The sequence below is a fragment of the Ambystoma mexicanum genome, chromosome 6q, assembly GCF_040938575.1.
Source record: "Ambystoma mexicanum isolate Mex_15411 chromosome 6q, UKY_AmexF1_1, whole genome shotgun sequence".
Lineage (NCBI taxonomy): Eukaryota > Metazoa > Chordata > Amphibia > Caudata > Ambystomatidae > Ambystoma > Ambystoma mexicanum.
In genome coordinates this window covers 30,957,542-30,973,405 of record NC_090937.1, presented here as the reverse complement: position 1 = coordinate 30,973,405, position 15,864 = coordinate 30,957,542, and the positions used below count along the sequence as shown (strand labels likewise).

The following is a 15,864-nucleotide window of genomic DNA, read 5'->3' as shown; positions in this document are numbered from 1 at the left end:
CAGGTTCCTAGCGAGGAACAACCCTCTGTTTCAGCGCCACAAGGGATGACCACCTCCTGGCAGCCATGCAGTATGGATTCATGGCTGGAAATATGAAACTTGACGACATTGTATCCACCATAGGGCCCCTGAAGTCAAAGCTCAAGAATGAGGGCGCTTGTATTATGGAGGCTGAGACAAGGATTGGGGAAACAGAGGACAAAGTCAGCAAGCATGATTGCGATATAGCGCAACTGCAACAAGAGTTCAACAACATCCGCAACAAATGTGAAGACCTGTAGTCGCGCTCACTGCGCAACAACATCTGCATCATAGGGATCCTAGATGCAGCCTGCAAAGACCCGATGGAACACTTAGTTGAAAATCTATTGAAGTCAATGTTTGACCCATCACAATTATCACAGCATTTCCTGGTGGAGCGAGCGCACTATGTGCTGGCCCCTGTTACCAAACTCTTAGCCTCCTACTCCCCGTACCACCCTGGCTAGGCCTCTCGACTACTGAGACCGAGATCTCATTCTGCATTTGGCCAGAGAAAAAGGAGTGCTATGATATGAATCATCTGATATACACATATACCCCGACTTCTGAGCCACAGTGCAGGCTAAGCAGAAATCATAAAATACTGTTATAGGACTTGCCTCATGCAGAGTTTTTTATGCACTGTTGTACCCGACAAAACTGCGTATTCAACATGGCTGGCTCACCCATTTTTTTGAGAAACCGGCGGAGGCAACGGCCTACATTGAGGCCTCCATTTCCACACCACTCCCGAGACGGGACCGTGAGGGCGGTGGCAGCCCCCACCCGCGCATCAATGATCCTGACATCATGGACAATGACTGATCGAGATGCAAGTTACGGTGCTCTTCCCCTCTCTTTGAAAGGTTGATATACAAATTCAGTGAACTGGGGCTGCTCGCAGATGTGCGGCCAAATGAGAAATACTGACATCTGCTCACGGGCTCCCCAGGGGATATCCTATTGTGGTTTTGTGTTTAGGGGTTCCATGGTCAGTTTGGGGGTGATGATTTGGGTAGTGGGATGGAGGGGTGTCAAGTTAGGGATGAATGACACACCAGTAAAATGTTTTTTCAGGGGTTATACAAGCTGTGTTCGGGCATCGGTTATCTTATTGAAACTCAGTGCAGACGGCTCCTCGATTGAACAATACAGTTTCACCCTAAGTTCACCCCATACGACTGAGTGCCCTTATTCAATGCAACTGTGGTGCTATGGATAGCGAGATCTCGTTTATGTCCTGGAATATCCGTGGTCTCAATCGCCCTATTAAATCCTGTAAGGTGCTGGCATATATTAATCGTCAAGCCCCTAAAGTGGTGATGCTCCAGGAGAGCCACGCCCAGGGGAACATTAATGAAGGGTTTGCTGGCAATTGGGGTCCTCAAAGCTGCTGTACGGACTACTCCTCACAGTCCAGTGGGGTGATGACACTGATACATCGTTTGATTCCCTTTCAGGAGTCCAAACGCTGCATAGACCCAATGGGGAGATATGTGATCTTGTGTGGGGGGACTTGGCTGGCATAGCAACAACACTAGTAAATACATATGGGCCTAATTTAGACGACCCTGAATTTTATGGCCAAGTGATGGGCATTCTATCACGTATCATTTGGTGAGGTGACTTCAACTCAATCCTGGACTGTGTGCTCGATCGCTCTAGAGCTACACAACGTGAACTAACAAGTGTGGGTCGCACAATTTTACACATCATGGAACACTTCGAATTAGTGGATGCATGCAGGAGCTGCAACCCTGATACACATGAGTATACATACTACTCATCAGTGCACAACACTCCAGGATTGATTACTGGCTGGTCTCAGCTATGTTCACGGCTAGAATTCGGGACTGTAGGATCCTCCCTCAAACAATTTCGGAACACTCCCTCATCATAGTGACTGTACGGTGGGAGGGGTTGCCTCCTCAACACCCCCGTCCCATGTGGCGCATGCCTTCAGCATACTTACTAGTCCAGGGGCCTCATTACGATTTTGGCGGCAGCCATGGAGCTTTTAGCTCCATGGCTGCCGCCAAACCGGGCTCCTTTACTGGGTTCCCTGAATGGGGAATTACCGGGCCATTCCGAGTTCGGAGGGCCCGGTAATTCCTCCCTCAGGGAACCCAGGCCCGGACCTTCCTCATTCCCATTTGAGCCCCCATAGGGCTCAATGGGAATGGGAGAGGGAGCTAACAAGGGGCCGATTACGACCAGCCTGTTGTTAGCTCCATGGTCCCCTCGTGGGACTCGGTAACGACACGTGGTTTTACCAGGCGTCCTTACCGGGTCCCGCGAGGGGACCTCATAATCAGGCGGAATGGGAATAACGGGTCCGCACCCATTAGCGGACCCCGTTAACCCATTCCGCCTGACTTATAATGAGGCCCCAGGTCTTTCTTGAAACGCAACACACCGGAGTGGTGGATTTTTTCCATAGAAACAAAGGGACGGTGCAACACCATCACACGGTCTGGGAGGATTTCAAGGTGTGGGTTAGAGGAGAGGTGATCTCTATAACATTGGGTACACTCAGGGAGACTCGACGAAAGGGTGAGGTTGAGTCTGACCTCAGGAGGCTGGAGAATGAATACAGTTTCACTCAAGATCGATCATTAATAGGTCTCATAAAGGGCAACCTAATGAGATTTAGGGAATTGGCAGATAGGGTGGTACGACTGATGTATTTGCCCATCCAGGCGCGAAGGTACGGGCAGGCAGATAAACCAGGCAGGCTTCTTGCAAATGCTGTTAGAACATTACAGGGATCAGGGGGTTCTTCTGGTAGCCTCTTTACTGCCCCGGAGGCAATCAACTGTGAATTCCACCGATACTACGAATCTTTATACTCTAATTCGGACCAGTGTACTGAGGTGGAACTAACGGACTATTTGGCTGAAATCCCACTTCCGATGGTGCCAAACGATGCGCAACTTGTACTAAACCTACCATTGGCTCTTGAGGAAATTGCTGATGCTATTGCATCGCTCCCTTCAGTAAGGTCCCTGGCTCTGATGGCTTGGGGGTCGAGTTTTACAAAGAATTCAGCGATATCCTGGCCCCCAAATTACTGCAGCTATGGGTGGAATCCCTCCTCTTGGGTCAACTGCCCCCCTCTCTGTCAGAGGCGGTGATAACTGTCTTGTTGAAACCCAATAGACCAGCCACAGAAATGGCTTCCTATAGGCCCCTCTCCCTAATCAATTTGGATACTAAGATCTTTGCTAAATTACTGTCCACCCGTCTCCTCCCGTGCATGTCGCACCTGGTGCATCCGGACCAATCTGGGTTTATTCCCGGACGCTCTACTGCGCTCAATTTGCATAGACTATTTGGCATTATCCCCCAGATAAATCCACAGGTACATCCGGTTGCTGCCTCGCTCGATGCTGAAAAGGCTTTCGATTCGGTCTTGTGGCAGTTCCTCTTTGCGGTCTTGCAGCAGAAGGCCTGGGGAACTGTCTTCTACAATTTGTCAGTCTGTTATATGCTTCCCTGGCTGCCAGGGTTCTCCCCAGGTGGCACACACTCACCCGAGTTCTTTCTGGGACGAGGGACAAGGCAGGGCTGGCCACTGTCCCCTTTACTCTTCGCGCTTACAATCGAGCTCTGCCTTTCATAACGCGACTCAAACATATCCATTGTGGTCTTCATTTAACTGGTCCTCCACAATTAATTTCACTTTATGCGGATGACACATTGCGGTATGTACGTTACCCAGCCCTAAATCTGTCTCCTTTACTTGAGGAGATACACAAGTTCTCCGTCCATTCAGGGTATCGTATCAATAAATTCAAATCAGAGCTGTTCCCGTTGACCGCAATCACTCAGATCCTGGCGGACCTCGCTGGGTTCAGATGGGTCCCTGATAGATTCAAATATCTGGGCATTACGGTATCTTGCACGCATCGCTCCCTGCTGGCTGAAAATCATGAGATATACTTATTGACACTGGCGGACAAGATGGGTCTTTGGGCAAATTGCTGGCTGCACTACCACTGTTTGTTGCCTTTATTATTTATTTATTTATTATTATTTATCTGTTTCTCCTCTGCTTCGCACTTTCCACTTCTCCCCCTTCCATGCACTTTTCCCCTCCCCCATGCACTTGTTCATTCTCAATGTCACTGGGCCTAGTAAGATCGCTGTTTTGTTCTCCCCTGTTTCCCTCCCTTGCCTTGTCGTGCTCTGAAACACTTGTGTACGAGCGTAAAAGAAACAAAATATCAATATCAAAAGATTTCCCATCTGCTTGGATGGCGAGCTCTCTCTACTGAAGATGGCGGTGGGCCCCAAATTATTGTACTGCATACCTGTTTGGCCGGGTTGCGCCTTCTTTGTCAAGTTGCATTCCTTGGTAATTGTTTTTGTGTGTGACTCGGGTGCCCCGTGGATGAAGTGGGAAGGATTGACTAGACCATATGAACAAGGGTGCCTGCAAGCGCCCGACTTCAAACTATACTATGAGGTGGCACAGGCACAATAGGGCAGCTTCCATGAACAGGAGGCTAGGGAATAGAGGAGAAGAAAACCAAGACAACTGAGTAGTGTGGAACACAGAGATGTGTTGAAATCTGAAACAGTTGTTCTACATCTCCATCAGATTGGATCAGAGTGATGTGAATCCTCGCTATGTATCTACATAGTAACGTGGGGGAATGTGCTGTATTGGCGCTTGCTAATAGCAAAATCAATGGTTCCCTTGCCTGCAAGCTCCAACCAAGATGGCATCGCCATCATATGCACTGCTGCGCCTCAAAATGTGCCCCGGAGGACACCAACATGCAGGCTCCAACAAGGCGCAGTGGCACAAGCAATTTTGACAAATGGACACTGTGAATGCCACCCCTGCAAGTGTGTGGTAGGAAGAAGAGGCAGTAGGTCTCTTAGTAGGCTCCTGTTTTTATAATATGCAGATGAGGTTCATTGTAAAAGACGCTGCAGGATTTTAAACAATATTTTAAAAGAAATAGAAAGGAGCTTCAGCTTTCACTTCCTTGTTCAACAGAAAATTAAAGGAAATTGTGACTTTGGCTAAAAAGAGAAAACAAAGCCAGTGGTCCCAAAAAGGTCACCTGGAGTGAAAAGGAAATGTTCTGACTTCTGTCAAAAAGTTAAACCATTGTGGTGGCCTTACTCAAGAATATCTTAGTTGGAATGTACCTAGGTAATTGTGAATAATGTTTGGCCTTCCTGAAAGGGTGCTTGTTCATATGCTCTCCTTTTTAAACTAAGGATTGATAATGCGTAAAAAAGAGAGTGAAGCATGGGGCTTGCGATGCAGCAATTCTAAAACTAGCTTCTTGAGGTTTCAGGTACTGTTTCTGTAGAAGTGGCCTTTGGAATTGTTTAGTTGAGTTTTGCCTCTTTCATGAAACTTTATAGACTACTAAAATGTTACATATGCATTTCCTGCCAGGGTATGCAAAACACTTTCACCAACGGACGGGAGGATAGGTCTGTGGCAATGTGCGGGTCTTGGAAGCAAGACCACTCAGAGCAAACATAGGTCTGAATCCCAGACCCGCGCTTGGAAGAAAAAAAGAACAAAAAATTGCGCGTTATAAATAACCTGCCCTTCCACAATGAAACTAGCGCCTAGATACGTACGGGTTATGTGCGCTGTAAATAAATGCATAAAAAAAATAAAATAGATTGTGAATTCTTTTTTTAAACATTTTTATTTTTCAGAGCGATGTATCAAGGTTATTACATTGTAAAGATTCAACCAAGAAGAAATAATAACATTCCCCCCTGCCCCCCGACCGGGATAATCTCTGTCTGTGTAAGTCTTCTCAAGGAAGTTCATTTCACCTTTCACGTAAATAAGTCCAAAATCCTTATTTTGTGTGGGAACCATTGTCCTTTATAGTCCGATTGAAGGAACTCGAGCACTAGTCCCCAATCATTTCTAAACCTTCCGTGTTTCCCTTGGATGTTGTAGGTTATTAGTTCCATGGCCAAATGTGCCCAAACCCTTCGCGTCCAGTCTACTGCCAACGGTGGGGATTTATGTTTCCAGTTGTGTGCAGTTTCCAGCCATGCCCCTATTAGAAGGCCCATAAAGTTCCTCTTCTGCGTTGTATTTAGAACTTTATCCCTGGGATCCCATAGGCTCCCCCCCCCCCCCCCCCAGCCATATTTCGTCTCCCAGGTGCTCTGTCCCCGGGAACATTTTATGCATTTGGGCCTTGATATCCTCCCAGTAAGGGCTTAGATCCGGGCAGTCCCACCAAATATGTCGCCAGTCCCCCTTCCCGCCGCATTCCCTCCAGCATTTGTTTGGGGAGTTAGCGAACATTGAGGGCAGTCTCTCCGGGCTATAGTGCCATTGCATCATTATTTTCACCCACATTTCTCTGGTTTGGATGGCTCTCGTCAATTTTGGCATCAGGCGCCATATGTATTCCCACCGATCCCTGGGAAGCGTGTAGCCCAGGGTTTTCTCCCACCTGTTCATGTATTGCCATGTGGTTGGTTCAGTTTGTGCATTTATAAATTTGTAAGTATTGGAGACAAATTTGCGGGTGCCTGTATGTGTCATGATATAGGTTTCAAAGGGGGTCAGGTCTCTGGGCACTGCTTCTTTTATGCGGGGAGTGCTCAACCAGTGATGTAGTTGTTCATATTTATATCAGTCGTTCGGTGTTAAGTTCAATAGTGCTGTGCAGTTCTCGAATGACCTTATCTGCTGGTCTTGTTGCAGATCTCCCACCTTCTTGCAGCCCGCCTCTTCCCATTTTCGGAAAGCTCCCTTTTCCATTCCTGGTGGGAATTCTGAATTGCCAAACAGTGACATGAACGGGGCGGGATCGTTAGTTAAGGTTTCTTTTTTTGTGGCGGCATCCCACACCCCCAGTGTTGTCTTCATTATTTCGCTAATGTGTGTGTTAACGTGTCGAAATCGTCTGTTAATCCATAACGAGTGCCTAGTGGATGTTGTTGCTACCGCCCTGTCCTGCATCTCCTAGAAGATTGTGAATTTTGACTCAAGGACTGAAACTCTTGGTATGACTTGGACCTTAAACGCAACCTACCCTACCCTTAAACGCAAGTGTAGGGTAGCTGAGACGAAGTGGAGGGCAACTGGTACACCTTCTGACAAACTGGCCTACCGCCTTCTCCAAAGTCAATGCATACTCTCTGTCCTTGCTAAGAAGAGAGAACACACATCGAAGCCCTCGTGTCTGCAGCACCTAACACCTCGGCCAATCTCTTTAAAATCTGCAAAGAGCTGGCCAATCCTGCTGCAGTCTCCACTTCTCCTGTTCCCTCTCAGGCGCTCTGCACAGCCCTGGCTTGTCATTTCATCACTACAACTCAGGATATCCTGTCCACCCTCTCCATCCTGCTCCTCCTTTCCTAGCCCTCCTGCAGCCGCCTCTCCTCTTCTATTCTCCTCCTTTCGTTTGTTCACCCCTGACGACATTTCTTGACAAGTCAGATCTATGAAAGTCTTGCAAAACAGGTTCTTCCAAAACCATCAAGGACTACATTGACACCCTCACTCCAGCCTTGGCCAATTTCCGCCATCACTCTTTCGCCACTGGAACCTTCCCCTCCCTCTGAAGCACTCCCTTGTGCACCACCTTCTTCACCCTCTGCCGATCCCTCCTGTCCAGCCAACTACCACTTGATCTCCATTACTCCTTTCCTGGGCAAACTCCTGGAAAAGCTGGCCATCTCCCAGCTTAACCTTCACACTGAATCTGTTGGTTGTCTCCATGGCCATCAGTTTGGCTTCAGAGCGGCCAGAAGCACAGGAACTGCTCTCAAACCTCAATTCTAACCTTTCTTCTGTCCTCATTCTCCTCAATCTTTCCTCCTGCCTTCGATACGGTCAACCATGCATCTTGCTCAACCGGCTCTGTGATAACCTGGGTTCACTGATCAGGCCCTGACCTGGCTGACCTCCTTTCTCACTGATCGGCCCTCCCAGTTCCAGCTGGGGTCCTTCCTCTCTTGTATCTCTCTCTCTCTCTACCTGTGGTGTTCCCCAGGGGTCTAATCTTTCTCCCTGGCTGTTCAACCAATACCTGGCACCTCTTGCCTACCACATAGCTGCCCTCTGCTCCAACTTTCAGTGTTATTTTTAGGCTTTTTGCTCACCTGTTGTTTGCTTGCGTTCTTGCTCTTGGTATCTTGCAAATAGGGACAGTCTTCTCTGGCTGCCAGGAATCCGTAAACTGAGACAGGGTGAACTGGCCGCCATAGAGGCCAGTCCCCCGAGCTGAAAAAAGCCCCTTCCAAGGGGTAAAAAACCTCTTCTGTGTCAGGCAAAGTACTGCAGTAAGTGAATCTGGCGAATGGCAGACATGGGTAGTAGCAGAACTCCAAGCAGAAACAAGGACTGAATACTAGATCCAAGGAAAGCAAGAGGAGTTGCAATGAAGGCCCCCAAGGCAGAGCAGCTGCGGGTAAAACAGAGGAAGGGTGGGGAAAGGCAGCAACAGGAGAATCAAGGAGGAAGAGCTCAGAGGAATTACAGCGTTCAAGGAGAAGGTAGAGCATGCAGCAAACTAGTGTGTAACAGCAACAAAGTTGCAACGCGTAGAGCCGGCGTCTGTTCCAGTATTTCTTTGTAATGGATATGCTCCTCCCTCTGAAGCGTCTGCTACGCGGCTGCCATCTTGGTATTGGCAGATTCCACACTGGAGAATTCAGAGTCAGCCATGGAAAGGATGGCAAGGTGTCTCCCGGAGCGAGATAAAGTGTGAATCCTCTTCCTATGGCGCAGAAAGGACCGTATGGGACGTCGAGCCGTAACAGTTATGCGGATGACACCCAGCTCTCCTTCAGGCTCCCCTCAGCCGCCTCTACTCCTTCTCTCATTTCTGACTGTCTATCCTCAATTCAGGAGTGGTGTGCCGCCAATGATCTCTACCTCAATGCCAGTAATACTGAGATCCTCCTCACTGAAACACCAGCTCCCTCCTTTCCTCTCACTCTCTGGCCGCCCACCCTGGGCCCTCTCCCTGCTCCTACTTGTGAGACTAAGAACCTCAGGGTCATCTTCCACTCAACACTCTCCTTCTCTCCTCACATCTCTGACGTCTTTAAGAAGTCAAACTACCAGCTGCACCTCCTCTGAGATATTCTTCCCATCCTCCCTTTCCCTCAGAAGCTCATTGTCTCCAGAACTCTGGACCTCTCTAGGCTGAACTACTGCAACAGCCTCTTTGTAAATCTTTTTGCCTCTACTCTCCATCCTCTACAACTCCTCCAGAACAGGACTGCAAGACTTGTCCTTGACCTCAAGCCCAGGGATTGTATCTCTCCAGCTCTGAAGTTCAAGACCCTCTGCATTGTCCACAATGCTTTCTGGGGCATGGGACCACACTACCTCCAACTCTCTCTTCCTAAATATCTGCCTTCTCAAGCTCTCCACTCTTCCACCTCCAAATCTCTGAGGGTCAGTCGCTTTTCCAAACAAAGAGCTAGGGGCAGATCTCTTCCTTCAGCTGGGGCCTCCCTCTGGAAAAGCCTCCCTGCCTCTCTGAAACTTGAGCAGAACCATCTCCGGTTCTGGAAGGAACTCAAGACCTTTCTCTTTGCTACTGCCTTCTCTCTCCCTTGCTGATCACCTGCCTGGTCCATGCACTGGTCACCTGGTCACACTCTGAATTCTGGCCCAGATGCCTGCCTGTCCAGCTGCAATCCTGCACTGCCTTTTGGCTCCCCTGCACTTGTCTGTATCTGTAACCCTACAGTCCCCTCTCTTGCACTTATCCGCCACCCGTTGGCTGCACTTATAAGTACCCGCACTTGCCTCCTGTTGGCTGCACTCTTGTTTTTCTCCTTTGTCTGGCACTTCTCCCCTCCCCCCTCCCCTGCTCTTGTGTGATCTGAAGGGCACAAAGCCTAGTAAGATTTTTATTTTGTCCTCCCTTTGTTTCCTCCTCTTTGTCTTGTTGTGCCTAGAAACACCTGGCTAGAAGTGCATTATAAATGCCATATCATATAAATCTGTTTGCCTGGATATTCTTTCAAAATCTTTTGTTAACTTGGTGTCTCCTCCATCATCTGTCTTCATTACATCTCTAGATTATTTACAAGACACTGAGTGCCAGCAGTCCCACTTATTTTTTTTTCTTTTCTTTTTTAATAGCCTGCAGTCACATTTGAGTAATCGGTATGAGCACATTATACTTGCTGGCCTCGATCTCTCGGAGGTCAATGTCACTGATGGCTCTTACTAGGCAAACCCATTTGTCCCATCTTGCTGGAAAGCATTCAAATTACTGACTACTTAACTAGCTGAACGACTTGATTAGCTTGGTGAACATCCAAGTAGAACTAGCTTGGCGATCGGATAATAATAATAGTTGTTTGAAAAAGGCAGTCTGAAACAATGATGGCACCATTTATTTTTGCTTGCGTTTGTCATCATGTCTTGATTGGAAGTTGAGAGACAGGCTAGAACAAATAGGGTTGTATGTTATTTAATCGAAGTGTTGTATGCCACTTCAAAGCAATTACTTGGTGGCTTCGTTATTTTTATATATATAACTGGGTTCTTCCCCAAGCCATACCCACCTCTACCCTTCCCACCCCCAAAACCCCTTTATCTTCAATGAATCCACGGCATATAAACCCATACAAATGGGTCTAATTTAATACGCTGTGACGCATTTGTGAAAAGGAAAGTCTGATATGTACTGTATGTGGAATTTATAATGGGAAGTGATGGGATAATTGTTTTTTTAATAAGATTATATGTTTAGAAAGTAATACAGTATGATTTTCACACTGCATCAGCTGTAAAATAATCCTTTCAATAACTCATTTTCTTGGCTCTTATGGGGCACATGCTCAATGATTTGTGTTTTCCTATTGCTTAGGTCACAGACCTTGATGATGAGGTTAGCTCCCCAGCCGAAGAGTTCAGGGCATTTTCCTCAGACTCTGGCATGAACAGGAGTCAGTCTGAATATTGCAATGTTGGCTCCAAGACATACCTGACCAACCATCCTGCCAAAAAGTTTGTTTTCGACTTCATGCGGGTCCTGATTATTGACAATCTCTGCCTCACCCCCGCCAGCAAGCAGACTCCTGTCATCGACATTCTTCTGGAGGTAATCCGGGGTCATGTTTGCTGCTTTCGTGGCACTTGGTCTATGTCGGTTTTGTGAACTGAAAAAGCACTATCTTTGGTTTACTTAAGCAAGAGCTGTTGTTCGTCTTTCATCAAAACTACTTGGCCTGTATATATCAGCAGTATATTTAGTGACAGGAAAATGTACTTGTGGGGACACAATTGAAAATGTACACAAATCTAAAGCGATGAAATATGTTCTTAAAAGTTCTATTAACATTCCTAAATTACATTACACCGGTCTTTCAGAAACCATTCTTACTGGTCATTTCTGTGTTAAATCTTCAAGGCATCCGTTATTAATGTTGTTTAATCATCAGGCACCCAAAGTTGTTGTTTTGCGTTGCTCAATTAAGAAAAGTGAGTAGCAGAAACTTAAAATGCTCGATTAGTGTCACACTTACTATTTCTCAATGCTAGTTACTATCTTGCTCCAAACAAAAGGCTTATTAAAGGTTTCAGTTGTATGCTGCGGCGGCCTGCCCATTTCATGTTTTAACATTGATTCTTGTTGTCAAATTGCAGACCAGTGTCTGGTGCATGTTTTTGTAGTCGCTCCAGCAAGCTCATTTAAAGATATCTCTCATCCAATTTCTCCTGCACATTTCATTTGTGATACTCATGCTGCCCACCAATCAATTGAGGTGTGATGGTGTACCATTTTTACAAACATAATTATTATCCAAAAAGAGTTAAATATGGAGCAATGTATAGATTTTTTTTATTAGTACGATTGTGCTGTGGTTTAATCAACATTTCACAATTACATATACACATATTCAAATAAAAAAGATTCATAGCTCAAAATCCTTACTGCATGACGTTTTTAAATTCATCAACATCTCTTATTACAACAATTTACTATTATGTTAAAAATCTCACCCCTGCTAGGTATACCCCTGGCTAAATTCTTCAGCAGCCTAGACCAAGCCTACAGTGTAGCCTGAAAGTATTTTTGAATCCTGCCCAATGTCAAAGTGAGTGTCGATCAAGAATAGGTCGAGCTAAAATCTTTCTCAATACAACTTTATCAGGTTAACACAAGGATGTGGGTGACGGCAACAAACTAAGCACTTGGGGGCCAAAATAAGTGTTGTGTTGGTCAGGACAGCTGTGAACTCAGATTGTCTCTGTTTCTCAGTTCATCTCCTGGGTGGCTGCCCATGTCAGTCTCATGTAAATGTAGAAAAAGGTCCAAACCGGTTAAAAAAAACAAAAAGTCCCCCAACGATTCCCAAGTTAGCACAAAAGCACAAGGAACTTCCTGTTTCTTTGGCTGGGTCTTTTGTGACTTGGTTTTGGTAAGGAGACCTCCTCCTAGGTCCTTGGCTAAATGGTGTTAGCTGCCTGCTGGATATTAAATCTGTGACAGTTTTTCAAAACAAAAAAAATGATCTTTAATTTGATGGGCGGCCACCTTGTTCCACCTCAGATCTCTCAGGATCTAGGCTCTCCCACCCACCAGCCCACTCTTTCTCCTCTCAACATCTCGCAACATGCCGATCCCTGTGGGATCTTCTCTTATCCCCTCCCCGCCTCCCCATTCTCCTGCGTCACCTTAACACTTAGCCACATACTTGTTCCTTTACCCCCTTGTTGGTGTCAGGGTTCCCCCCTCCGTCCACTACCGCTTTACAACACTTTGTGCCGGATATGCCCTTACTTAAAATCACCTCCTTTTTGATAGTATCCATCCTCTCCTCTATGCTGTCTCTCTCTTCCACCCTCCCCCACATCTCTGCTGCCAGACACCTCTGTACTTACCCTGCTCCTCTCATGTTACTCTCCTCCTATTCCCTCACTCTGAACTCCTGATGTTCAACCTCTACTCCTTTCTCCTCTTCCAAACTCCACTTCTCTCTACCCCTCTTCCCTCTCTTCTCCCCACTGCTGACTTTCAACTCTCGCCATGTCTGCTCTGTCAGAAAGCCTTTTCTGAATAATCTGGTTTCATGTGTGCTAATTCAAGATATCTGTACTTTGATTGACTGGTTGCACTTGTTCTAGGCCCCCTCTTATTCTCTTGCATCTCTACGATGTTGGCCAGTAAAAGCTTGGCCCACATTTGTTTTCTGCAGAGAGATGAGACCGCTGGAGTTAGATGTCCTGCCCTCATGCCGTCCCAGGATGACTGCACAGCACGTAGGAAGGCGCCCTCTCTGCATTCTTCTACACACTGTTTTCAAGGAATCCTTCCTAGTCTTAGTTTCCAGATCCCAATGTTGTAAGTGGACCGCAGGGAGAGATATCTGAGTGTTTTTGGATGGAAGCTAGTACCCTCCAGGTGAACTATGTGAGGCAATCTAGACTTGTCAGAGCACTCTTATGAGATTAATTCCTCCCTTGCGGCATGGTGATGTTGATGAGATGATCCTCCCTGCTCTGCCTCTGGACCCACCATCACGGCACGAGTAGCAGTGCTTGGCCTCCTTTGCCACCCCAACCGTCTCTCCAAAGAACAAGCAGTGAACAATTGTATGTCTTTTTAATGGGCGAAGGAGCAATGGCCTGAGTCCAAGCAATAGTTGGTCTTATATTTAGGTTTGAAGCTACTGGGCATTTCTGGAGTGGGTACTTTCCACACTTTAATGTACCTGCACTTTTATTAAATTCATTGGAGTTCAGTTGGAGGTTGATATGCATTGGGCCCAATTTGAATGTGTGCCATCTCCTCAGACACTGAATTGGTGGTGGAGAATTCGAGGAACTGGGTTATACTGAGTAGTTCTTCTGTTGCTACTCTCCATGCATCCACAATACATGAATAGGGTATTTATCATAATCATTAATATAGAATAGTAGGTGTTGGGAAAGATTATTTCGAATGGATTGTGTCCTCCCACGTATTCCTTATCTTTGATATTTCCCAATATCCAGCTGCTTCGGAAAAAAAATCTTTCCCAGTAGAGGGCGCTGTGCGTCGATGCCTGTCGAGTCGCTGTCCCTCGGAGGCCTCTGTGCCGATGTCAATGTCATTGCAGGTATAAATAGTGCGCGCAGCGTCCGTTGCTCAGTTCCTTTTTTTCTGCGCTTCACAGCTTCCGGAATGCAACGCTCGGTTCTGTGAGAACTTCAAAATCCTTTGATTTTTGGTCAAAATCTCTGCTAAACTACAACAAATATGGCTTTATCATCGGCTCCATCGACGCCCCGGTCCGGTTTTAAAAAATGAAGAGACTCTGGAGCAAAGATGTCTGACAGATCCACACAGGGTCTGTTTGTGGTGCCTTGCGGCGGAGCGTCCGTGCGACGAGTGCATGTCCATGACGCCAAGGCCTTGAGGGAGAGCAGAGGGAAGCTGGAGAGAGGTAGGCCACAAAGATCCATTACCAGATGTCCAAAGTGGGTCCCGCGAGGGACCCTTGTAATGAGGCGCTACAGGGTTAACGGCACCGGCACCCTTACCGCCTCACTTGTAATGAGGCCCATAGACTTGACAGGCATCGACCCACAGCGCCCTCTACTGGGAACATTTTTTTCCGAAGCAGCAAGCTGGATATTGGGAAATATCAATGATAAGGAATACGTGGGAGTAACATCCAATCGAAAGAACGTTACCAGGGGTAAGTAACTTGTTCTTTTGCTGCTTTCCTCCTAGCGCCCTCTATGGGGGGTCTCCTATTTTTTGCTATTGTCTGCTTCCTGACCTGACTTTTTGGAAGTAAGTCAAGCCCCCAGCTTTACTTTCCTTGCTTTTTGCTCCCTTTTTATGGGGATACTGATCAGTTCTTATGACTATCAGTACTGGTAAGTCCTGTCTCTCTTTGTGGAATTCTTTTTATAGCTGCACGCATCACTATAAAGTGAAGTGTGGTTAGGATACTTGTACGCTTATAACTTTTCTTTTTAACCTTTGTGGTTACAAATGCAATGTGTCCAGGATGGGCTGGTGGCATCGAATATTTTTTTACCCTGTTTTTGATTTTTTACTTGTGCACTTTTGCATTTTACTGTATAATGCAAATTAGGCTACCATATACTCTAAAATGGCCATGCCACAAGATTTTCACTTGTCATTTGGCCGTTTTCGTCCTTGGCTGCCTTTCTGTTCTAGAATTGCCATATGTGGAAAGCCTTTTCCTGGGCAAAGTGACAGAATGTGTATGTCCGGATGTAGGGGCTGGGTCTGTCTCGACCCAGTCCACATTCGAGCCACAATGTGTCTGTTGCTGGGTATATATGTTGTCCAGAAGCTGTCCATGGTTGGACAGCCCCTGCCAGATTGAATTGCGCAGATCATTACCATTATGATATGATGTGGCATTTGTAACGAGCCTGAAGTGTTTCTAGGCACCACAAGACAAGGGAGGGGAAACAAGGGAGGACAATATAACGATCCTACTAGGCTTTTTATTAATCAGATCGTGCAAGTGCAGGGAAGTGGAAAGGGGAAAAGTGCCAGGGGGAGGTGAAGGAGGAAGTGCAGTTAACTCACAATTGTAGCCAGCGGGTGGCTCATAAGTGCAGAGAGAAGGGACTGTTGGGTTGCAGATTAAGACCCTTAAGTGCTGGGTAGCCCGGAGGCAGTGCTAGGCAACTGGACATGCAGGAGCCTGGTCCAGAGTTCAGAAGGTGACCAGTGCGCGGAGCAGTCCGGTGCATCAGCAGGGGAGAGGAAGACAGAAAGCGGAATCAAAAAGGAAGGTCTTGAGTTGCATATTGAACCGCAGGTGTTTCTGCTCAAGTTTGAGAGAGGCAGGGAGGCCACAGCCGAATAGATAGATCTGCCCTCAACTCTCTGCTTGGAG

The 15,864-nt window shown here is 46.8% G+C and overlaps 1 protein-coding gene across 5 annotated transcripts in view; it reads left to right on the top strand.

Annotated features, from left to right (window-relative positions):
- WDFY3 (WD repeat and FYVE domain containing 3) overlaps positions 1-15,864 on the top strand; it is a 2,538,776-nt gene that overhangs the window by 1,417,262 nt on the left and 1,105,650 nt on the right. For all 5 annotated transcript variants that reach the window (XM_069630405.1, XM_069630406.1, XM_069630403.1 and 2 more), the window contains one exon: positions 10,863-11,096. In XM_069630405.1, the coding sequence (XP_069486506.1) occupies positions 10,863-11,096 (234 nt within the window). The remainder of the gene's footprint in view (positions 1-10,862; positions 11,097-15,864) is intronic.